Source organism: Anarhichas minor, unplaced genomic scaffold (genome assembly GCF_050575085.1).
Source record: "Anarhichas minor isolate MPS153535 unplaced genomic scaffold, ASM5057508v1 ptg000082l, whole genome shotgun sequence".
NCBI lineage: Eukaryota > Metazoa > Chordata > Actinopteri > Perciformes > Anarhichadidae > Anarhichas > Anarhichas minor.
Window position 1 is genome coordinate 194061 of NW_027466528.1, and position 25692 is coordinate 219752.

The 25692-nt window shown below is 46.3% G+C and overlaps 1 protein-coding gene across 5 annotated transcripts; it reads right to left on the reverse strand.

Moving 5' to 3' along the window:
* Positions 1–25603, reverse strand: LOC142938336 (wings apart-like protein homolog). Of its 5 annotated transcripts, none has more exons than XR_012949555.1 (21): positions 25266–25603; positions 24026–24519; positions 19763–20513; positions 17918–18327; positions 17531–17655; positions 10902–10997; positions 10633–10803; positions 10191–10327; positions 9984–10095; positions 9266–9529; positions 8731–8842; positions 8531–8628; positions 7707–7783; positions 5002–5135; positions 4748–4863; positions 4443–4616; positions 3222–3444; positions 3056–3144; positions 2668–2763; positions 2190–2395; positions 1–152 (listed from the first exon to the last, which is right to left on the reverse strand). XR_012949555.1 is itself a non-coding variant. In XM_076081626.1 (20 exons), exons 2-20 carry the CDS (start codon positions 24495–24497, stop codon positions 2330–2332), a joined length of 3723 nt encoding a protein of 1240 aa, XP_075937741.1. In that variant the 5' UTR covers positions 24498–24519; positions 25266–25603; the 3' UTR covers positions 1–2329. The 5 variants fall into 5 exon arrangements, 1 of the variants encoding a protein (XP_075937741.1); XR_012949554.1 differs by having other exon boundaries at positions 2172–2395; XR_012949553.1 differs by having other exon boundaries at positions 1293–2395.
* Between the last annotated feature and the right edge of the window lie 89 nt (positions 25604–25692).

A 25692-nucleotide genomic window follows, 5' to 3' on the forward strand; every position in this document is an offset into this window, starting at 1 on the left:
TACTGAAAGTAGCAATTTTTATTATTTTAAAATTATATACAGGTAACCAAAGACATCAGTCAGCAAATTGGTACAAAGATCAAGTTTTCCTGCAGTTGGCTTTAAGAAGCTCTCTGTCCGTCTGTCCAGAACAACACGACCGGGAGGAACGGCTTTAGAAAATGAAAAAGAGTCAGATTCAGAAAAGTAGAGTCTACCGGTCTAAATTTAAATGTAACCCCCCCCCCCCCCCCCCATCAGCCTCTCCCCCTACATGAGGAAATCAATCTATGTACAAGAACTATGTACAATAAGCTCGTCCATTCATTCTTCCAGACGTCTGTGAATAAAGCTCTTGTAAAAGTAAAAAAAAAAGGAGTGTGAGGGTTGAAGAGTGTGTGTGGGGGGGGGGGGGGGGGGGATGAACATGGTTGACGACACGCGGTTCAAACTTTCACAACAGATCAAATTCTAGAGAACTTGTCTGTATTCAACATAAACAAATATTTCTTAATTTTCCAAATCAAAGACAGAATCATGTCTCTTCCCCCCCGAAGGAAACAACTAAACACAAGTTAAAAGAACAAATGACGAATTTGAACCGAAAGCTTTAAAAAGTGATTTTGCTCATGTGATCATTTAAAAATCATCTATTCGTGTTTTTGTCATTTTGTTCTCGGTTTGATTAAACTGAAGTGCTGTGGGTTATTTTGAAAGTCTTACATCTTCGTCTGTGTTCCACTCTGCTCGTCTTCATCACGGTGAGCGCGTCCTTCACTTCTTCATGAGGCCGCCTGTACAAAGGTTCTAACCACTGGCTGTATTCATGCTTCATAAATCAATGCTTTATGAACTTCAGTTTAAGTCTCATCAAAGAGAACGTCCAGAGATTCTTATCTATTATCTGCCCCGATAACTAATAACTAAATGAGTTATTAACCATTTATGAGACATTCACATCAACTTATGAACCCTTTATCATTGCTGCCTCATGAAAAAGTGTCACATGAATATGGAGGACAAACGTCCTCACAGTCTCTACTTGCTGTCTGAGAGTCTGAAGACAACAGAAGAAGAAGACTTTGACTTCCTCTCAGTCGGCGTGTTGGACTGATCAACGTTTCTACAGTTCACAAACTAATGCACTCTCCTTCTGATGCTGCTGCAATGCATCCTGGGAATGACACCGCAGGCTTAGGGAAACGTGAAACAGACAGATCAGATGTGACGGAGGAGGATTTATCCATAGAAGCTACAAGCTGAAGTCTTTGTGGCTAAAAAAACGAACCGAAGAAGAAGAAGAAAGTATCAACCTGATCTTTGAACGCCTCTCCGCTGGTGGTCGAGTTCACACCAGAGCAGAGCAGCTCGTCTTCACCTCTGTGCTGTAATCGAGGGCTCGTCTCTGAGCGGTAATTGAAAGGAGCTGAAGGAGGACAGGTTCTGGTCCGGAGGGCTCGGGTCCCGGTGAGAGACGCGCGGGGGCGATCGATTCTTTGAAAGGGAAAAGTTTCTGTCGTTTAAAGTTTCCAGAGAGTTTTAAACAACCTCGAGGGTCATTCAGTCTCAGGTGTGTTGTTGTGTGCGCTCGGCCTCTCGGCCTGCAGAGGAACAAAGAGCTCTTACGTCCACAGAGAGACAATCTCTGGTTATAGAGATGAAAAAGCTAAACAACAGACCTAACGTCAACGTTTACCGGCGGTCCCGCCTTAAAATACCACCTTAACTTCACTAAAGCCTGCAATTCAGGGTCTGAACCGGCACCGCTCCGGCGCTCTTTGGCCAGAAAGGATCAATACTTGATTTATCTGCCTCAAACCGCCTCCTGGAGGAGTGGAGAGGTCAAAGAGTCAGAAGAAGAAGAACACAGCGTGGAAAGCTATTATTTCGGTCGGTGGTTGTTGTTTTTTAACCACTAGAGTTGTTTTGGCGATTATCGGGGGGGGGGGGGGGGCTGAACTGTGAGGGAACTTTGAAAAAGTAAACGTATCAAAAGCAAAAAACAGATTCAACAAAAGAAGAAGAAGCCGCCGTTCTGAGAGACTTTTATAAATAGAGGAGAGGCCGGAGGAAAATAAAATACTGACTCGGACCGTTTGTTTAATAAAAAAGTAAAATAAAATCTGATCATAACCTATGAACTCATAACAAATGTAAGTTAATTTAGGGGAAAGAAACTCTCTTTCATTCACTTATCGAGCTCCGTTTACTGGAGGAGGAGGAGGAGGCGAAGAGGTGTGTGTTAGATTCACTCCTGGAACAGGCATGTTTCATTCTTCTGAGGTGATGAAGATGATAATGGTGACGAAGATGAAGAAGATGGTTGTGAGAGAGAGAGACAGGCTTCTCTCTAGCAGTGCTCCAGATAGTCAATGATCCGGGAGATGGACTTCTGTCCTGTGGTGGCGATGTCACACTGGAGAGAGAGAGAGGAGGTCAGTCACACACACACACACACACACACACACACACACACACACACACACACACACACACACACACACACACACACACGGCTGAGTCTGGAACCTATTTATGCAAATCAACACATATGCACAGCAGCAGTATTTTAAATTAAAAGCTGAAAAAACTGATTGTAAATGAACATTTGATTTAAGAAACGTTGGAGCAGTTTATGTTTGCGTCTCTGTCATTTACAGATGACAGATATGAACAGCTGAGACTCACAGTGAGGTTCATGAAGTTGAGGAACTTTTTCAGCATTTCTGTCATGATGGAGAAATCTCCTTTAGGAAGGTTCTCTCTCACAGTAGTCACATTCAGCTGGTGGGGAGACAAGGGGGGGGGGGGGGAGTCAAACACGATAAATGTCAGATAATTATGAGTGTGTGATGCATATACCTCAGTTTTATATGTCTGCATGTATTCATCATAAGTAATGGATCTGTGTGTGTGTCCTCTAGTGTGTGTGTGTGTGTGTGTATCCATCATCAACCTTACAGGAATTCTTTTTTTTTTTTGGGAAACTTGCATGTTGAGCTTTAGTGCATCACTTCTATATTGTCCTTGTGTGTGTGTGTGTGTGTGTGTGTGTGTGTGTGTGTGTGTCGCTCACCGTGCTCCCCTGACACAGGCAGCCCAGCAGCAGTGCTGTGTAGGAGGCCACGATGCTGTCCTCCATGTGCTTCCCTGCATGCTGCAGAGCTGAGAGGAGGAGGAAGAGGATGATGAGGAGGAAACATTCTCAGGTCGTTTGTTCTCATTCTTAAATCTACACGCACCTTTGTTGAGGTCCAGCTCCTGGTCCTCCTCGTCCTTCTCCTTCTTCTTCTGCTCTTCCTGTTTGTCCGTGGGGGTGGTGTTGTCGTTGGCCACCCACTGGATCTCGCCGCCCGACTCCTGCCACTCGCCGCTCTTGTCCAGCGCCGGCTTCGGCGCCTCCTTGATGAGGTCATCGGTCTGCTCCTCGGCCTTGATGGCGGCTCGCTCCCGCTGGAGGAACAGCTGAGGAGGACAAACACGGAGACGGTTGCAGGTTAGCGAAAGTACCACCGGGGGGCGCCAAAGTCAGAAATTACAAATCCTTCATAATAAGAGCTTTACATTTCTGACGAAGAGTAGACGGAATAAAAGCCTCTTTGCTGTGAAGGCACAGTAGTCAGGCTACCTGCGTATATACTTATTATTGTATGTATTCTATCTATTACTATTACTGGGTTAATTGGTGTAAAAGCTCCTCTCAGTGAAGTCTTTAAAGCAGTCGTGTTTTTAAAACTTAAAGGAACAAATGCTAAACTTTCCATGTGAATTATGATAATCTTAATTTCAACACTTCCTGAAGTCAGGACAATCCGTATCCACAGTAAATCATGTGCAGCTCTGCTCTGGTTCTTAGCTCTCGCTGCTCTGCCTACGTCAGCTGCTGACCTCGCTGGGAGAGCATCAGACTAATGTGATTAAGTGAGATGATTGGATTTAAATGGAGCTCGGGTGGTGCTCATGGGAAACTGAGCCGTGCAGAGCAAAAACACGGATTAATCATTAGGATGATATGACTATTAATTCACATTATAATATGTACAATGTGATCAGCATGAAATATTTCCCGTACACCACCTGCTGCGTACATATCTCTGAGACTAGATATTACTGGAGGCGAGTCAAGCAGACAGGAGGGACCTATGTTAGGTCCCTCCTGTCTGTGTTCGGGCTAAAACGATGAATTAACGATGACTCAATCTAAATTAAGAGTCCGCTATGTTACAAGTTACTTATGAAGCACAAACGTCAAACACTGTTTCTAGCTTCACACATGTGAGGTGTTGCTGGTTGTTCTGTGTTCTCGACTACTTAGCTAACTCTATTTCCTAACATAAAGACTCAAAATACTAATCGATGATGAAACCAACCTGATAGTAGCAGGTGTAGCCTGGACGGATGCTAAGCTGCTTCCTTGTGCAGCCTGAACACACACACACACACACACACACATATATGTGTACCTGTACGAGAGCAGCGATGGCGCTCAGCGGGCCGGTGGGGGTGATGTCCTGGAGCGGAGGGTTCAGCAGGACGGTGGAGTCGCAGGGACCCTGACCTCCCTCCATCTCCATCTCCATCAGACAGTACTTGTTCCGGGCACTGTACTCCACCAGGTTGATCAGCAGGCCCAGACCCTGAACGCCACACACACACACACAGTCGAAGTTTGTTATTTAACTGATCTGCCACCTTATCATTTCAAGAGTCTGTGTGTGTGTGTGTGTGTGTGTGTGTGTGTGTGTGCGTGTGTGAGAGAGATACTCACCAGTACCCGGATGTCGAACCTCTGCTCTTGAGGAAGATACTGAGGGACTTTGAGGACACAGTTCAGAGCCGTCATGATTAAGTCCTCCTGCTCGCCGGTCTTCGTGCTGCCCCACTCTACACACAGACACACATTTATGAGCACACAGTGTTTTTAATATAAATAAATCCATTAAAATGAATCAACCGCTTAGTTTCCAGGAACAAAACCTCCTGTGAACGTGTTGAAGTGGAGCAGTTAAGTGTGATTCTGACCGTTGTCGTGCGTCAGGTTGAGCAGGACTCCGATAATGGCCCTCATACAGTCCTCCACTGCTTTCCCCACGGCGCCGTCTGAGTTCAGCTCCCTGCTGTACCTCTGGATCATCTCCTCACACCTCCTCAGCACCCTGAGAGAGAAAATGAAATTAGAATCTAGCGCGTTTCCAGCGTGTTTGCATCGAAGGGATGCACAGCGACAACATGAAGAGAGTGGATCCAAAGAGCTCTTCAAGAACTGTCTGTTCTGTGAAGCTCCGTCTCCCAACAAGAGAAAGAAAATGTTTAGATGAACTGAACAATTGTCCTGAATGAACTTAAAATCAGAAATACCTCTTCACACATCCTTGTCTGTCATCACACCATCAGCTATATGACACGATATGTATGAAACGTTGTAAATAAATAACCAGCAACAAGAACACATCAGTATTCATCACAGCTTCTCTGTGGATTCAACAACTCTGTCTTATCAGAAGAAACGTGAAATAAATACTTTATCGTCGCTCGTTCATCACAAACAATCTGGATTCACATCCAGATGTCATCTCTACTTGAGTCTCCTCTTTCCACACACACACGCACACGCGCACACACACACACACACACACACACACACACACACACACACACACACACACACACACACACACACACACACACACACACACACACACACACACACACACACACACACACACACACACACACACACACACACACACACACACACACACACACACACACACACCAGCAGAAGGGGTGAAGCAGGTCAGCCGCCTGATGTAAATAAGTAGATTAAATCTAATGACAGTTGTGACTGAACACAGAGCAGAAACCAGAGTCTGAGCAGCAGGACGGAGCGAGAGGAAGGAAAGACAAAAAGAAAAGAGCGGTGTCGGGTGCAACAGAGAGTCACAACAACACTTTATTTTCCTGCTTTCTGTTCTTCATGTTGTAGTTTAAATGCTAAACTCACTGCTGAGCAGTTAATAAAGCAGAATAATCCTTGAAGATATCATCGTGTCCGTCAAGAAAAGCTTTGGTTCCTGCTCGGATGAGTCAATAAACAATAGGACGTGTGTGTGTGTGTGTGTGTGGATAACTGAATTAGTCCTGCAGACAGCTGAAATACTCAGAGAGGCAGACGGGTGAGTTTGGGTTGAAACAATGAGAGCAGCGTGTGCGGTAACGAAAAGAAAAGTGAAGAGGGAGGAAAAGAGTAAATGATAGAGGAAGAAGACCTGGAGTCCTCCATGAATACACAGCTCCAGTGTGTGTGTGTGTGTGTGTGTGTGTGTGTCAGTGCTCGCTCTCTCACCCTGTGGTTTTGGGGGTTAATCGAGTTAACAGAGAGGACAGCTGAACGCTCAGACTGAGGCCTGCGTCACCCGTAGAAACAGCAGCTCTTTGTTGACCCATTTAGCCTTCACCCCCCCCCCCTCACTGCAGACCCTGTGTCCGGTCACAGGGTGGAGGAGGAGGAGGAGGAGGAGGTGGTGGTGGTGGTGGTGGTAAAGTAACGACGCATTTCCACTGATACTGTATTTATGAGGCTGACACCGTTTACATATAACACACACACAAGAAATGTGGTGATCACAGAACAGTGATGAATAAATGAGTGGGACATCTTACAGTTGAATAATCAGCTCTCTAGAGGTCAAACTGAGGTCAAACTGACCTGAAGACACGTTACCTCTAACGTATCCAAGTTATTACTCATCATACGACACGTTTGATACAGATATATCTGCGTTGTTAAGGTTGATGTATAACTTCAGCCGCGTAGATGTCAGTGTTTCTACGTTCATTCAGCATCGCTCCTTTAATGTCACGTGATCATTAATATCTTCTGTTCTCGAGGCCGAGCCTCTCCACACAGAGCAGAGCAGGTGAAGGGCATCAACGTAGGAAGTGAGCGTCACGCTAACGTGCTGACTGATTCCAGAGGTGATTGGGTTAAAACAGATCCTCATTGTTCTGCGTGAAGTTGTAAGTGATGTAACGCAGCCCGGTGTGTTTTATGTGGAGATGACACTGTTCTGTGTGCTCTGGTTCATTAGGCATGAAGTTAACGGATAAAACATGATCATAATGCTGTTTTGATGAAAACTCAACTCCTGGCATTTGCTCCTGGTGTCCTTACAACTGTTGTGGAAAAAGGAAATAACGGGAGTAAGAGGTGAACCAGCTCTGAAAGTGACGGATTTTCTTTCTTAAATGAATCGAATCAGATGTGCCTGAAACAAAAAAATAAAGGGGAGAGAGAGAGAGACACAGACAGACAGACAGACAGAGAGACACAGACAGACAGACAGAGAGACACAGACAGACAGACAGACAGAGAGACACAGACAGACAGACAGACAGAGAGAGAGAGACAGACAGACAGAGACAGGTCAGGTCATTTCCACAGTGGACTTTTCTCTCCCTCTCTTTTTCGGCTGATGTCAGAGGGCAAAGGTCACTTCTGTGACTGACAGGATGTCACGACCAGGAAATTAAACAACAAAACCCTGATAATGACACACACACTACCCATCAGGCATACAGACTCAGACTGCTTCACACGATAGATAGATAGAGAGAGTGTGTGTGTGTGTGTGTGTGTGTGTGTGTGAGAGCGAGAGAGTGTGTGTGTGTGTGTGTGTGTGTGTGTGAGAGCGAGAGAGTGTGTGTGTGTGTGTGTGTGTGCTCACTTTGCAGAGGAGTTGATGAGGGATGAGTCTTTGTAGGCGATCAAGTAGCCCTGGTTCTCTGGGTTGTGGACCGTCACCTGCATGTGCACACAAAGAAGAATTATTTTTTCTTTTCCAGTTTTTGTTCCACTCGTGATCTTTAAGATGCTTTAACTCCACCGTTGGTATTCATCTTGTGAACAGTAATAACCAGGTAAAACCTCAGCTCATCAACAACAAATACTTATTTACACAAAATGAAATGTGAAACATGAGATTTGAACTTTTCTCTCTTTTTGTTTTCTAAAGCGTGTCAACTTGTTGGTTGTTGCAGAAGGTTTGGCTCCAAAGTTAGAGGGATTTGTGTGGTCGGTGGATCGTTATGGGTTCATGAAATCTACCTCAATCAGTCAACAGACGCTCGGAGAGGAAAGTGAGGAACAGAATTGGTGATTAATTTTATAAGTCTGATCGCACAGAAAAAGAAAACAAAGTTTTGCCAGAATAATATTGTAGATTCCTTATTTTTTAATCTAAGATTAGAAAAGTATGTAAATTAAAAGTAAAAAATGATCATGGCACATACAAATAAATTGATCACAGATATTATAATGATATCAGGAACAAAAGACGTCAGCAGGCACCACTCAGTAGTGTAACAGGCTACAGGTAAACGCACATTATTATATTTTCTTGTGTCGATTTAAACGTGAAACTATTTGTTGTTGCATCCTGTTGGTTCACATCTTGTTCTTTCAGTTACAGACTTAAAAAGATGAAGTTGAGTTCTCTGCAGTCTGGACCTAAACACGACCCTCGTTGGGTCTAGTTTGTGATGCACTTACACTCTCCAACACCCGTAAACACCTCTCAGCTCCCCACAGAGACGACACCATCTTCTCCTTCTCGCCCTCCTGGTTCAAGTTGTCAACACACTCCTTCACTGTGGAGGGAGGAACAAAAACAGGGAGACGCAATCAGAAACCACAGGCATCGTGATCTCTGTTATTTGGAGTCATCACACGGTCTAAATCACATCTCTAACCTTTATCTACGATGTGGTCCAGTCCTCCCAGTAGTCGCAGCTCCTCTTTGAACCAGTCTCCGGCTCGCTTTGAAGTCAGGGACAGTAACGTCTCCATGGCTAAATGACCCGTCTACAGGAAGAGAGGAGGGACAAAAGGCTTAAATGTTAACGGTCTGATCAGCTCACACAGTTAAACAGGTCACGTCTCAGTAACTGAATGTGAGGAACGTCACAGGAGTTGGGTTCCGTTCTCTCTGATAGATTTCAGACTGCATGACTGTTGAACGCTGGTATAAAATGGCGGCTCCACGGAGACCTTCCCTCTTTGATTGCAAGAGACGAACACCCAAAGCTGATATTTACTGTGGATGTTTTACAGCACAAAAGATAGAAATATCTTGACACATGTGGGCGGCAGCGAGTCACCCCGACTGAAAGAGTATCATTAGTCAGAGGGAGAGGTGCAACGCTCCAAACTGCTCAGCAGGCAGCACAGAGTACATGGTGTTAAACTGATCCAGTGAGAAGAAGTCTCTAATGATCCGCTCAGTACCGTTATGTTCTGGAGGTCCAGGTGCTTGTTGTGCACCGTGTCGCAGAGCTTCCTGATCTTCTCCTTCATCTTGGCGATTTCTCTGGCACTGAACTGAGTGGTGGGGTCGGGGTCTGTCCCTGTGCAGGCCCCGCCCCCCTGGTCCTGGTCCAGGTCCATCTCCAGCAGCCGGATCATCAGGTCCAGACACGAGCGGTCCAGATCCATGTTCAACCGATCTCTGCTGAGGATGTACATGAGAGACGCCGTGCACAGAGCCAGGTTCTGCAGAGATGAGTGAGAAGGAGTTCATGACAGTGAAGTTAGTTATTTAAACCACAGTAAGCATTAGGAACAGGGCTGTGAAGCGCCCGGGGAGACACGCCGAGAGACCTCGGCATGCAGACCGTAGGAGCCGGGGATCGAACCGCCAACCTCGTGACCAAAAGACGACCCGCTCCGTCCACTGAGCAACATCCACCGTCGTTGGCTTAAAGGAACATATTGAGGCTTCTGAACTGAACTGAAGCTCCCTCAGACCTTCACTCACTAATCTGTTTAAGCCTTTAACAGCATTCAGTAGCATATAAAACCCGAGCTATATGTCAGGTGTCATGATCGATTTAACTAAAATATATATAAAACACTGGCATTGTTCCTGCTCTTGTTGTTCTCCAGTCATTACTGTAAAGAGTGAACTGCAGGTGCGCTTGGTTCATCTGTAGCGACCGATCCTTACCGGGTGTTGTGGGGCGTCATTGAGCGTTTTGAAGACCTGAGCCACCTTCCCTCTGGCCCTGAGGTGCATCCTGAAGCTGGGCATGGCGCAGCGCGTAGCCAGGCTGATCACACTGGAGAAACACACAAAAAGACGCACACGACATCAGAAAATGGTGATAAAAATGGAGCACTTTAGAGGGTACAGTGGTTGTTGCAGCGTTCTTACCTAAGGCAGCGTGTGTTGAGAGGTTGTCCACTCTTCAGACCAGTAGCCAGGTACTCAAAGTCATCGGTAAACTCCTGGTTCTCTCCAAACTCCACCACGTCGTTGAAGTGCTTCACATGCTGGACCACTGTATACAGCTGGAAAACAGAGGGGCGGGGCAGATAAGTGGAATATGTCCAAAATGTAGTTTGTAAAAAAGTGACGGGGAATGTGGGAGAAGGCAAGTTACAAAGGTCCAGGTGGATTTGAACCAGAAACGTTTCAATTACACCAGGATGACTTAATACCTGAAGTCCATTGTTATGCATTTCTGTTTTAAGCTTCAGGTACATTTGCAGGTTAAATGTGTATTAAGTGAAATGAATAAAAATGCAAAAGTCCCTCATACATCAGAGGATGGACAACTGAAGTATGTCGTTTTCGGTGAAGAGAAACTTCTTACCTCCTTGTGCTCTTTGCGGCATTTGAGTGCAGTAATGGTGTCCTGGTACAGGTCCGTGGGGAGGGTGACACATTTGGTGACTTTGGGCGGAGGGGGAGGAGCCTTAAAAACCCCGTCGTCCTTCTTAGCATCGGAGGGCTCCTTACCAGATCCTCCCGCTGAGACGGGCGCCTGGTAAGATGGGATGATGTGGAAGTAACACGTTTTATGAGCTGCATATGCAACGTGAAAACCTTTTTACTCCATTGTAGCGAGCTCTCAAAACTTACAGGAGCCGTCTGTGATCGTGCCAAGAAAGTTGAAGGGGCCTCCTCTTCGCTCTCCAGCGTCCAGTGTCTGGCGTTGTACACAGCTTTGGTGGGAGACTGTGACATGAACACACACAAGAGAAGTGAGACAAACTGAAATAATAGAGCGTGTTTACACTGAAAACAAATACTGTGAGGTCCGCAAAGGACTTCCACCGGTTACGTTCAAGAAACTTGTGTTTCTATGATTTCATTCTGTGTTCAAAAATAAAAGTGCTGGTTTAAAGTCGGAGGCGTGAATAAAGTCCACATTACAACACACTTCATTTCACTTTCTCACAGTAGAAGAATGATAAGAAGACAGATGAACAAAAAACAGAAATGTGCTCGTAGATAAAAACAGACGAGGAAAATAATAAGAGGAGGAAATAAAGACCGATGGAGAGAAGGAGGCAGAAAGAGGTGAAAGAAAACTGGATGCATATTAAACTGGAGAGTCAGCCAGCACCCCACACACACTATTTTTGCCAAACCTGCCGGGCATTGATAATGAAGAACAAAAGAGGGGAAGAACCGGGAGCAAGAAAAGAGAGAAGAGAGTTGGCTGAAGAGCAGAGCACTGAGGGGTGTGTGTGGGGGGGGGGGGGGGGGGGGGGGGGGGGGGTTACACCACAGGGTTAATAAGCAGAGACAAAAGAGGAGTTTGGGAACATCAACACACCGAATTAAAATTCTCCTGCGATAATCTGAACGACACAGATGGACACCTGCCCCGCCCGCCCACCGCTAAGCAGCATGGGAGAGACGAGAGAGAGAAAGAGGGATGGTGGGACAGACGAGAGAGAGAAAGAGGGAAGGTGGGAGAGACGAGAGAGAGAAAGAGGGATGGTGGGACAGACGAGAGAGAGAAAGAGGGAAGGTGGGAGAGACGAGAGAGAGAAAGAGGGAAGGTGGGAGAGACGAGAGAGAGAAAGAGGGAAGGTGGGAGAGACGAGAGAGAGAAAGAGGGAAGGTGGGAGAGACGAGAGAGAGAAAGAGGGAAGGTGGGACAGACGAGAGAGAGAAAGAGGGAAGGTGGGAGAGACGAGAGAGAGAAAGAGGGAAGGTGGGAGAGACGAGAGAGAGAAAGAGGGAAGGTGGGAGAGACGAGAGAGAAAGAGGGAAGGTGGGACAGACGAGAGAGAAAGAGGGAAGGTGGGAGAGACGAGAGAGAGAAAGAGGGAAGGTGGGAGAGACGAGAGAGAGAAAGAGGGAAGGTGGGAGAGACGAGAGAGAGAAAGAGGGAAGGTGGGAGAGACGAGAGAGAGAAAGAGGGAAGGTGGGACAGACGAGAGAGAAAGAGGGAAGGTGGGAGAGACGAGAGAGAAAGAGGGAAGGTGGGAGAGACGAGAGAGAAAGAGGGAAGGTGGGAGAGACGAGAGAGAGAAAGAGGGAAGGTGGGAGAGACGAGAGAGAGAAAGAGGGAAGGTGGGAGAGACGAGAGAGAGAAAGAGGGAAGGTGGGAGAGACGAGAGAGAGAAAGAGGGAAGGTGGGAGAGACGAGAGAGAAAGAGGGAAGGTGGGACAGACGAGAGAGAAAGAGGGAAGGTGGGAGAGACGAGAGAGAGAAAGAGGGAAGGTGGGAGAGACGAGAGAGAGAAAGAGGGAAGGTGGGAGAGACGAGAGAGAGAAAGAGGGAAGGTGGGAGAGACGAGAGAGAGAAAGAGGGAAGGTGGGAGAGACGAGAGAGAGAAAGAGGGAAGGTGGGACAGACGAGAGAGAAAGAGGGAAGGTGGGAGAGACGAGAGAGAAAGAGGGAAGGTGGGAGAGACGAGAGAGAAAGAGGGAAGGTGGGAGAGACGAGAGAGAAAGAGGGAAGGTGGGAGAGACGAGAGAGAGAAAGAGGGAAGGTGGGAGAGACGAGAGAGAGAAAGAGGGAAGGTGGGAGAGACGAGAGAGAGAAAGAGGGAAGGTGGGACAGACGAGAGAGAGAAAGAGGGAAGGTGGGAGAGACGAGAGAGAGAAAGAGGGAAGGTGGGAGAGACGAGAGAGAGAAAGAGGGAAGGTGGGAGAGACGAGAGAGAGAAAGAGGGAAGGTGGGAGAGACGAGAGAGAGAAAGAGGGAAGGTGGGACAGACGAGAGAGAAAGAGGGAAGGTGGGACAGACGAGAGAGAGAAAGAGGGAAGGTGGGACAGACGAGAGAGAGAAAGAGGGAAGGTGGGACAGACGAGAGAGAGAAAGAGGGAAGGTGGGACAGACGAGAGAGAGAAAGAGGGAAGGTGGGAGAGACGAGAGAGAGAAAGAGGGAAGGTGGGAGAGACGAGAGAGAAAGAGGGAAGGTGGGAGAGACGAGAGAGAGAAAGAGGGAAGGTGGGAGAGACGAGAGAGAGAAAGAGGGAAGGTGGGACAGACGAGAGAGAAAGAGGGAAGGTGGGAGAGACGAGAGAGAAAGAGGGAAGGTGGGAGAGACGAGAGAGAGAAAGAGGGAAGGTGGGACAGACGAGAGAGAGAAAGAGGGAAGGTGGGAGAGACGAGAGAGAGAAAGAGGGAAGGTGGGACAGACGAGAGAGAGAAAGAGGGAAGGTGGGAGAGACGAGAGAGAGAAAGAGGGAAGGTGGGACAGACGAGAGAGAGAAAGAGGGAAGGTGGGAGAGACGAGAGAGAGAAAGAGGGAAGGTGGGAGAGACGAGAGAGAGAAAGAGGGAAGGTGGGACAGACGAGAGAGAGAAAGAGGGAAGGTGGGACAGACGAGAGAGAGAAAGAGGGAAGGTGGGACAGACGAGAGAGAGAAAGAGGGAAGGTGGGAGAGACGAGAGAGAGAAAGAGGGAAGGTGGGACAGACGAGAGAGAAAGAGGGAAGGTGGGACAGACGAGAGAGAAAGAGGGAAGGTGGGAGAGACGAGAGAGAAAGAGGGAAGGTGGGAGAGACGAGAGAGAGAAAGAGGGAAGGTGGGACAGACGAGAGAGAAAGAGGGAAGGTGGGACAGACGAGAGAGAAAGAGGGAAGGTGGGAGAGACGAGAGAGAGAAAGAGGGAAGGTGGGACAGACGAGAGAGAGAAAGAGGGAAGGTGGGAGAGACGAGAGAGAGAAAGAGGGAAGGTGGGACAGACGAGAGAGAGAAAGAGGGAAGGTGGGAGAGACGAGAGAGAGAAAGAGGGAAGGTGGGACAGACGAGAGAGAGAAAGAGGGAAGGTGGGAGAGACGAGAGAGAAAGAGGGAAGGTGGGAGAGACGAGAGAGAGAAAGAGGGAAGGTGGGACAGACGAGAGAGAGAAAGAGGGAAGGTGGGAGAGACGAGAGAGAGAAAGAGGGAAGGTGGGAGAGACGAGAGAGAGAAAGAGGGAAGGTGGGAGAGACGAGAGAGAGAAAGAGGGAAGGTGGGACAGACGAGAGAGAGAAAGAGGGAAGGTGGGAGAGACGAGAGAGAAAGAGGGAAGGTGGGAGAGACGAGAGAGAAAGAGGGAAGGTGGGAGAGACGAGAGAGAGAAAGAGGGAAGGTGGGAGAGACGAGAGAGAGAAAGAGGGAAGGTGGGACAGACGAGAGAGAGAAAGAGGGAAGGTGGGAGAGACGAGAGAGAAAGAGGGAAGGTGGGAGAGACGAGAGAGAAAGAGGGAAGGTGGGAGAGACGAGAGAGAAAGAGGGAAGGTGGGAGAGACGAGAGAGAAAGAGGGAAGGTGGGAGAGACGAGAGAGAGAAAGAGGGAAGGTGGGACAGACGAGAGAGAGAAAGAGGGAAGGTGGGAGAGACGAGAGAGAAAGAGGGAAGGTGGGAGAGACGAGAGAGAAAGAGGGAAGGTGGGAGAGACGAGAGAGAAAGAGGGAAGGTGGGAGAGACGAGAGAGAGAAAGAGGGAAGGTGGGAGAGACGAGAGAGAAAGAGGGAAGGTGGGAGAGACGAGAGAGAGAAAGAGGGAAGGTGGGAGAGACGAGAGAGAGAAAGAGGGAAGGTGGGAGAGCGTGGTTGTGTTCCTGCTGTGGCTCGATTGTGAATAAACTAAATATAAAAGAAGTAAACTCATCGCCCCTGAACAGTGATACAGAAATATATTAAAACGTATTGTATAGTAATTAAGTCCCCATGCTGCTCAGAGTCAGCAGCAGCTTTAAGTCACGTCTGAGCGAGTGGAAGATACTTTCACTGGGACACAGTTGGCACCACTGACCACGACAAACTGGTTTAGTTTTCCACGGCTTTGTGTCCTTTGCTGGGAGATCATACCCGATGATAGACAGAATAAAAGCTTATAGGGAACCAACCCAAACCCCAACGGTGTCATTACTCTATCGCCATTACATTGTACAAACAACATTTACTTCATACTTCATATCATATCAGCAGTTCTATCTACAAACATGATGAATATCATTCCCTCTCTTTCCTCGTGGGATACTGTATGTATTTATGTATTCACCAGGTACAGAGCACATTAATCAACATGTTAGTTTCTGCCTCATTGTAGATGTCCAGAGTTAGATAATGAGCTCATCTGATATCACAAACTAGTGGCCTGGTGTTACCGTTAATGGTAGAACAGAGGAAAGAGCCACACTGGAGCTCTGATGAGGCTCGTTGTTATGGATGTAATCACTGCCCCTCAATAAACCCTCTGTCATTATGATCAAATCTAATATCTCCCAGCATCCTCAGCGGACCGACCTAACGGCACTCTGGCTCCGCAAGCGCCGGCCGGAGACGCACAGTTTATTGTAATTGAAGCAGAGTTTTGACAACTCCACCGTAGGACGGCCACTTCAGACGGGCTGTTGCTATAATGAGCTCCACTCGGCTCTTACTCTCCATTATGTTCAGTGAAGATGGAGTGAGGCAGTCGGAATGTACCGTGTTAGAGAGAGAAAGAAAGTCAATTAGAAGAAGAAGAGAAGGGAGGTAGAGAGAATTATTCACACGGGTAAAAATGAAAGACAAAGTGGTCAAGAGGAAGTGATGGAGACCGAGAGGAGAGCACATTATTCAGCTGAGAGGGAGGTCATAGTGCGAGTACATTAAGTACATTAAGTACATTGAGTACATTATCATGCTCCTATGGGCGGTGAGCCTACTAATACTCACAGCTGGTCTGCAATGAGAAACCATACTTTACATCTTTCACTTCAAGAGTTCTCGTGTGCTGAGCGATAACTTCCAAACAAAGTTTCTCTGCCTCGACTACTGCTGACGAAGCGACCAGAGAGCACGGATCACAGTTCATGTCCTCGAGGCTACTTCAGACTAGATAACATGCCGTTAAACTGCAGTGTTTTGGGAGACTGTGGCGACCGTGGACCCGCTGAGAGGTTCAGGGGAAATAAACGCATCAATCTGGTGTACTTTGAGAGCAGAATGGAGAGGTTAGATCTGTGAAGAACTGAGATGTGCTCATGAGGAAACTGTGGCACAAATGAGGACAAATGAGGCCACAGTGGAGGTAACTAATGGGAAACACTGAACTGCTAAAACGTGTTTTTTTCCCGGTTCGAGTGCTTCGTTAAGTGGAAGTTATTTCTTTTTCAAAACACTTTTCTGAGTTTTTTTCTGGCTGAATGTTCTGATATAACTGACGCACGATTTATAGAAATAAAAAACATAAATAAGCCGACTGTAGCAGCTGCGGTGAAGCGAGGCCTTGCAGAGCTCGTTAAGACAAACTAAGGATCTAATTAAGAACACGACGAGACTGAAGCCTCATTTTAATCCAGCTTTTTGCTCCCGATGGAAGACTTTTAAATGCAGCGAGATTCATACAAGAGAAACAAAACAACCTCGAGTAAGAAACGCTGACGATTCATATGTACAGTAGATATGAGCTACTTAAGACCGGTCTGGATTGATGACATCGATCTGTTCAATAAAAAAAGGCGCAGGGCTCTCATGAAATCAATAGAGTCTGATAACCAGTCAGCACAGTCTGAGAGAGACGGGGAGTGACGGCTATTAGCACGCTGATGAATAAACGAGAAGATGTTCAGAGATGTTCACAGACGACTTAATCCCTCCCATCGTCCAGCATGAAGAAACCAGAGCCCAACACACACACACACACACAGTACTGCGTCACACTGGGCGTAGGCGGTCCCGTCCTCATGGGTGCGTACATGCAGATCTCTTTTTGAAATGTAACGAGGAAAGGTTTTAAAGTTGAGGGTTTAAATATGCTTCACATACACAGAATGACCCATGTGAGCCACCATACTAACAGATGAGTACTATTGAGCTCATCTTTAAAAGTCAAAAGTGAAATGCAGCTCATTTTGAGAGTCAATATAAAATCAATAAAGGCTGCTCCGTTTAGTTTACATCCACTACATGAACACACACATGTGGCTCTTACACCAACGTGCACCAGTGTGGCTCACTGATGTGTTTGGACAACGATGGGGCAGGAAGATGAAGATGATATATTGTTGTTGGTTTGGCTCATTTTATGGGATTTACTGACAAGAACATGACATGGAATCAATCAAACCACTAGTCAGCAGCAGGACGACGTGATTATTGTCAGTATTTTGCATTATATTTATACTTCCTGGTCTACACATTCACAGCAGATCCATGGATTCTAACAAGTGACGTTTGAGGCTGTAACATGAAAGCTAGCGGTGATCTATAGTGTGTGTGTATGCAGTGTGAGCCTGTTAGCAGTGACGTGGGTGAACGTGGCGTTGTTTCTGACCTTCTTGTGCGCGCTGAAGATCCTCCGGAAGGTGTCCGGGTTCTTCTCGGTGGCTTTGCCCGGAGACGGCCTCCTGGGAGCCCCGGCCACCACTCTGAGGCCGTCCTCTGAGAAGTCCATCACGTCTGCAGACCAAACACACAGTCACCATCAACCAGAACTTCACAGCCAGTCAGGATGAGTGGAACCCTTTACTACATGCATCACATCAGCGACACATTAGCTGTGGATTGGACCCTTAATGCAGATACTTCACTGTAATAAATAACAGTGACTGTCTATACCCAGTTATGCTGCTTGTCACGCTTTTTAGCTCATCTTCTCACACAATTACACATCCAAACTACCCTATATGTATACAGCACATACACATGTATGTGTTCTGACCTGCTCGTATCCGGCTGTCCTGCCTCTCAGAGTTCTTCTTGTTCTCCTTGGCTGCCGGTCGATCCAGCATCTCCAGTCTCTCCAGCCTCTCCAGTCTCTCCAGCCTCTCCAGGTTTTCGAAGGGATCCGGCGGCTCTTCAGTCAGTGTTTCCTCCATGGGTTCTACCACCGGGGTTCTCTCTCTCTTTTGGGCGGCCGCAGCCTTCTTGGCCCTCCTCCTCTCTTTAGCGCCGTCATCGTCAGCGCCGTCGCTGTCGCTCATGTCGTCAAAGCCGAAGTACTGGATCTTGTAACTGGATCGTCCGTCTGAGTTGTCGCCACTGTTCTCCTCCTGATGAGCGTCTGCGTCTTCGAAACCAAATAGGTCCGGCTTACTGTCCTTCTTTGACTTTGTCTGGGTTGGTTTGAACCTGAGGACAGGTCAGAGAAAACATGCTTTACATCCTGCAGTTAGGAAAATGACAAAGCTGGTTCGTGAATTTAAAAAAAAGACATTTTTAAATGATTCACTCAGTCGGCATCCTGCAGTGAAGTCTGTAAACCTCTCAAGTGAATTCATTAGTTTCCAACTTCAGGCTTCAACTAAATGTGTCGACATGAAGGAGCAACCTGCCAAATGTTTGTTCCCCAGTCGACTAACTAATCTGTTCATTTCAACCGCGGGACTGAGAGCAAACATGAATGCGTTTGTTGTCTTTGGTAAATAAAGAGGATTAAGTATAAAAGCCAGATATGTCGTAGATGATTGAATGCTGAAATCAGTCAGAAATGAAACCTGGAACCTCAGGGATGCATGAAATGCAAAGCTTCACAAAATGATCAACTGTCCCTGTGTGCGTGAGCAGACACATCTTTAAACAACCCTGTTCAAGACATTTGCTTTAACCTTTAATCACAAACTTAAATCAGTCTGAAGTCAGACGGCGAGAAACCGTGAATGTCTTCAGTTCTTGAAGGAGACAGAATTCAGACAGGAAGGAAATCTGGTTTAATCCAAACGTTTAGGTTTCTCCCTGTTTCCACTTCCAGGTTGTTAAAACCATCTGATTGCACTCCGAGTTACAGTACAATGCACCTGAATACTCTGTTTGGTGCAGCTCTTTATTGAAGCTATGTGATGTTTCAAAAGACTTTTTAAGGCTGCATCATTTCATCAAATGTAAACATTCTGGAGGCTTTGTGCATCGTTTTAGACTAATGTACTTAAACCTCAGCCTGCCATGTTTGGAGTAGAAGTGGAAGAAGTTCCGTCGGTTTATGAACCGACTAAACTAAAACAGTCAAAGTAAACGTTACGATTGAAAGGTTGGTGTTGTTCTGCAGGTCTGGTGTTCCAGCTTAAACCGGTTTGATTTAATGCAAACAAGCTGAACCGGTATTTGTCATTATAACCCGTTAATGAGTAGCTCCACCGGCAACCTGTGACAGCAGTAAATCAAACTGGTACTGCGTTAGTAATAAGCAATACGGCAATGTTTGTTTAAAAACTGACCAGCGGCCACTAGAGTCCAGGGTTCACACACATTCTGCACAACTCTACACACTCACATTTCCAGAACTTCTTCAGACCGTGTTTGACTTTGTGACTCCGTGAGCAGAGGATGTTGTGACAGGACTGGTGTTTATGATCTTGCATATGATTTATAATTGCCTCCTCGCCCATGTTGGAGATGTCTGCATGTTTACAACAAAGCTTTCTTCTCACATTTGGCATCCTTATCCAAACAGGCTTCATGAGATTATCCAGCCGGCCCTCAGAAACCCAAACAGAGTCGTCTCACTTGTTGCCGGTCCATTTGAACATAATAATAATAATAATAATAATAAAGACAATTCTGGTTCTACCTTGTGTTTTGTTGTTCCGTCTTCTTCCGCTGCCATCCCGCCTCTCCCAGCTCCGTGGTGCTGCCGGACCCGGCACTGCTGCTACCACTAGAGGGCGCCGCATCGGTGCTGAACTCCTCCCCTCCTCGTTCCTGGATGGTGACGTTACACATGGACACAGAAGAGGGGTGCATCACCGTGAAGTCCCTCGTCCTGCCCCGTCCCCGACCACCACCCGCCGTCTTATTACTGCCGTCCGATGTGGACTTGGGAGGATCTGAGCTAGAAGCAGTGCTGGCAGAGCTGCTGGAGTCCGAGGTTTTGCCAGAGCCCTGTTTGTTGGGCCTCCTGTACGTCCGACAGTTAGAGTTTCTGACAAGTGAGGCGTTGGAGGAAGTCTGGGAGTAGTCAGACGGCTCCACAAGGAAGTCAGAGTCGCCCCCTAGGTCCTCTAGGCTCTCACTGGGGCTCCGGAGCCGTGGGGGAGAGGGGGGCATCTCAACATGCCGGGTCTGCCGGAGCTCAGAGCTGCCCACAGTGATGCCTGCTGTAGCCCAGGACAGCGTCGGGGCCGGGTTGCGAGGTTCTTGGCTGGGCGAGGGCGGACGGAGACCCATGATGGCGTCCCAGGAGTCGTAGGTGGACTCTGCCTTGGACCCCGTCTTCAGGGTGGTGGTCTGCGCCAGGGGCTTCTTATCGCTCTCAGAAGCATTTTGGTACCACGAGTAGCTGTGCTGGTTCTCTGACAGCGAGGACGTCTGCTGGGACTTTCCTACAGAAAAGAAAACGGACTCAGAATCAGTAAAATATCAGAGAAATGTTTGTGTGTTTTAAAGTGAAGTTAGTTCATAGTAAGGTTAGGTAAACTGTGTCAGCTTGTAATATTTACAGCTACTTTAATATGCATTATATTTCATTATTAGTCGTTTAGTCTATAAAATGTCAGAAAATGGTGAAACTCAAACATCACAAGTTGACAAAGGAGACGAGAAACAGTCAAAACCCCCAAAGATAATCAACTCTCACCAATTAATCGACTTATTATTTCAGCCTCAATGTCAACAGTCAGTGGTGCTACGATATATAATAATACATTATTATATAATAATACACATGTATTCTCTGAACCGGACTTACTAAGAGAGTAATTGATCTGAACAAAAGGACAATTTAGCAATTAAAGGGGAAAGTCAATCGGTTGATATGCAGAATTATTATGGATGCTGTTAAATTCAATGCAATCAGATTTAATTCTTTAATAATGTGTTTGCTGACACGTTACCTCCAGACAGCTGACATCTGTCCACAGTTTTCAAACCTGCTCCATGTCTTCATAGTGAATACTGGAGCGTTACAACCTACACAATACTATCTGTACAACCATACAACACACTGTGTGCTTCTGGTTAACTTCACAGGCTGAAGAGCACAACGGAGATGTGCATAAAGATTGCACCATTTTTTTTTTTTTTTTTTTTTTTTTTTAAAGCACCGTCACACACACAGAAAACACACACACACACACACACACACACACACACGGGTGACAACACTGGACTCGTTACTCTGAGCAAACACAGGAAATTGCTCCACAGTGTAACATCAGAGGATCTCTGTGTCTGTGAAACAGCTGTGGGTTGTTGTAAAGGCCGTGTTATCGAAGCACAGCAGACCTAGAAAGTAGGCCATTCTGCTGCTTCACTGTCTTCACAGCAGATTTGACAAATACAAATTTGGGAAATAAAAGGATAAAACATTTGCAGAATGGAGTGCATTTGTGTGAACTGCTGTAGAGCAGCAACAGTGTCGGCTGTGAAATGAGGATCAGTAGTTAGTGCAACGCTGTGAAAAGACAAATGAACAGAGTCACTGGAGACCTGCAGACAGCTGGAGGAGATGCACAACCTGTCCATCCCTCACGTTATGATGGATTTCTGCATATTTAGTTTGTCCGCCCTCTGGCATTTCAGAGAAGACTGCAACCAACAGAGCGTTGTGCACAAACACATAGTTAGTGTGGACGACCAGGAGCTCTGTTAGACAGTTAGCAGGTCTAAGATGGTGAAGTCTGATCGATCATTGGACTTGTTTCAGGCCGTTAGTCGAGGTCTCCAGAGAGGACGGCGTTAGGAGGAGGAGGTGTTCTAGTCTTGCTCAAGGACACACGGGCTGTGGGGGTGTGAGGACTCAGTCGAGGACTGATGAGCTTCATCGTGTAACATTCCTTAGAGAACTAATTTAACCCTAAATATGCTCAGTCTGAAGTCTTAAATACGATCATAACACCATTCTTTCATTAATTAAACTAACTACTGCACTCTGACCACCTCACAGTGGTTTTCATAACCAGTTACTCAGTAATAAGAAAAGTCCACCACGAACAACATGAAGTCTTATCCTCAACGCTGCCACGTTCTTTAAATAAACCGTCTGTGATGATACAGTCAGCCCCAAAACGACTGGTGACCCTGATAGAGTGAAGTGGAAGCTGGGTGTGCCACCACAGCTTTAACGTCAACGAAATGTTTAAATAACAGTTTCATCAAACCCTGCACAGTGCATATTTAGCCTACGAGTCGTAAATCTATTAAAATTGGTTTTATAGCTTAATCTCTCTGCATGTAAAATATATATCTGCCATGGCAACACTGACACTATAATAGGAGAACATTTAATGACACTTTGAATGGTTTATTCCTTCATGTGTGCCTCTCTTCATACCCATCAAGGACAAACTAATGAAGTTAGAAAGCCTGAAAATGTCCTTATTTCCCCCCAGAGAGTCTCTGCTCACACACGTCCACATATCAACTACAACGAGAGGCTTCTGTTCGCTTTGTGTCACTTCATGTTTCTCTCACAACAATGACTAACAGTGGTTTGAAAGGACGACAGCGAGGTGGTTTAAGAGACGCTAACAGACGATGTTCAATGTGAAGAATAGCAGATTGGCCTCAATCCTGAGGATTTACTCCAGGACATCCAATAATGCAGAACACGGCATAATTTGGTCTAAACTAAACATCCAAACATCATGTAGAACTTTACATTCTGAAACACAAATTCAGATTCACCGAAATAAAACCATAAAATCCATATTTCCTGACACACAGAACGTTTAATGTAGGATTAAATAAACTAATTCAAGTATATCTCTTCATTATCGTTGTACATTTTGTGGATTCATTAAAAGTCGGACAGAGGGGATAACCAGCTTCTTATATGATGTAGTTTTTACAGTTAATTGTTTAACAGTGTTTCACAATCTTCTTGAATATAAACACCAGTCTGAAAGTAGCAACAGCCAACTCTACAGTATTGCCATACTTTATATAAAGTAGTATTTGTTGAAGGATTTTGACCTATTTACTGAGTCAACATAGCCGTGGCAGTGTTTCAGATGAACTTCAGCATCGCGCTGGCATCCCTTCACATGTGGCTCAGTGTCCCAGCACTGGACTGTGCTCAGAGGCCCAGCTTGTCGTTGGGAGTCGGTTCGAGTGGCTCTCGTCTCTGGCAGGAGGCCAGCAGCAGTCACGGAAGGCTGAGGAGCAATCGAGCTGAAAGCGACCGGCTGCGTGTAGAGAAACTACAACACCGATTTCTTCTAAATCTAGAAACTGAAGGGAAGACACTTAATGATTTTTGTTTTGTACCAAAACTAATGTGTGTTTGGTTCACACGAGCCTCAGGATGAGACGGAGAGATGGCATCTGTCCATCGACGCTTGTTTTCAATCCGTTATGAATGAAAATCAGGGCTCACGATGAGCTCATCCCGGCCAGAAGTTCAGATAATAAATAAGTTCAGCGAAGGCTTAACTTCTATCACCCGACAGAAGCCGCTCAGAGTTGACATCAATAGATTCAAAGAATATTATTCATGCCACTATATCAAAAGACCAAAGTACGGAGCATTTAGATCATCACATGTCAGCACATTCAGCGAGTGCATTGTGACCACACTGTAATTAAATTAAACTAAATTAAATCGGGGGTTGTTGTGTGCTTTAAACAGCAATCAATACGTTGCTGTACTAAATCTAGAAAAGCCGTCGTCATGTCATTCGCTGTTCTGTTAATATAAAGTCAATATCTTTTACTGCTTAATGAATTAATGAAATTAGTACCGCTAGGACACCACTTTAAAGTCCTCTAAAGACCTCTAACGACATTTTAGACATTGGGCAACTACATTAATGAATAGATGAGTTGATACTGAATAACTGCAGATGCAGTCGTAGTCCAGGTTCAGGCTTTAAAGGTTTCGTATTGTGTGTCTTACCTATGCTGGCACTGCTGCTGTTGAAGAACTGAGCCGTGTCCTCCACCACCCTGGGCTGGTCCTGGTCATTGGGCAGCCACGACGTCCCTCGAGGAGACGTCAAAGCGTGGGACCCCCCCTGGAGGCTGGACAGAGACAGCCCCGGCCTTTCCGCTTGCGGAGGCTCTGCGGAGCTCGGCTTAGCGGGCGACGACTTGTTTCCACTGCGAGACGAAACCGGCTTGGATTCCTCGTCGCTGTCAAATCCAAACGGATCCTCGAAGCCGTCTCCGCTCGGACGGGGCCTCTTGTAAACCTCCAGGACCGAGTCATTCTTGGGCGCGCCGACGCGCTTGGATCCCACCTTGGCCTTGTAGGTGGTGTCGCCCCATTTGGTGCTCAGGGTGCCTCTCTTGGTGGACAGCACCTCGTCAAACTTGGACGTGCCCTCTCCTCCCTTGCGGCTGTAGGTTTTCCCAAATCTGGATGTCATTGTTGCATCTGGGTCATATTCTCTGAGAGGAGAGAGCAGAAAGGTCAGAGTTCACATGATAACAATAGAGTTCAAAGGACTGTTTATCACCGACATCACGGATGTGATTCCTCACATCAAGAATATGTGTGTGTGTGTGTGTGTCTACATATTCTCACACACATGCGCGAGAATATGTAGACACTTACATAACTTGTATTATTATTTAAGTTTGCAACAACAGTGACCAGTCAAGTTGATAAACGACTAACTCAAATAAATATTCTCTCTCAATGTTTTTGCTCCCAAATAATAAAATGTTTGATGATTTGTATCATTCTAAGCAGCAAATTAAATGTATAATGAGATTAATAAAATAGATGACGTAACGTCAGCGAGGTGTGAGAATAACTAGCAAACAGCTCGAGTTCTTCTCAGCCAGCTGGTGAGACAAAACAAAGCTAACGTTAGCTTAGCAGCGAGCTAATGGCGCTAACATACTATATTATATATTATTATATATATAGTATACACACTGCTAACATCAGCGCTGGTAGGACACAATGAGGTGAAACACATTAAAACACACAAATCAAGCAGTAAATATCAAATATAACGCACGAAGTTACTGTTAGCATTAGCAAAAAGCTCAACACAGGAGACTGGAGCCGTCGCTAGCTTCAAGCTAACAGCTAGCTTTAGAGCTAACAGCTAACACAAGCCAAAACTCCAAAACATAGACCGTAAACGAACATCGGGTGTTATTTATATACTTATTTATATACTTACTTGGTGAGCTAAAGGGCCGATCCGCACAAAACACACTCCGGACCCGAAACGTTAAACTCGCACAGGCCTGCTGCTGCTTCTTCTTCTTCTTCTTCTGTGGTGTTTCCGGGCCTGCTTCAAGCTGCACAAATATAAACAAGGCCGAGCGGACAACGTTAACGGTAAAATAGCCGATTTTAAACGCAACGGCTAGAACCGCAAACCCAGACTGATGAGAACAGATGCAGTTAATAACCCCATATGATTATATCGACTTCTATTTTTCAGCTAAATCAGCACTCGATTGTCTCCTCCGGGTTGCGACGAAGGTTTCCATTGGACTCACACCGCTGCGTCAAGCTAGCCGGAGATAGGAGAACGTGACCGGAACCATGTTAATATATCCTTCAAATTAAAAGCACATGTTGAACATACGGAAAGAACACTT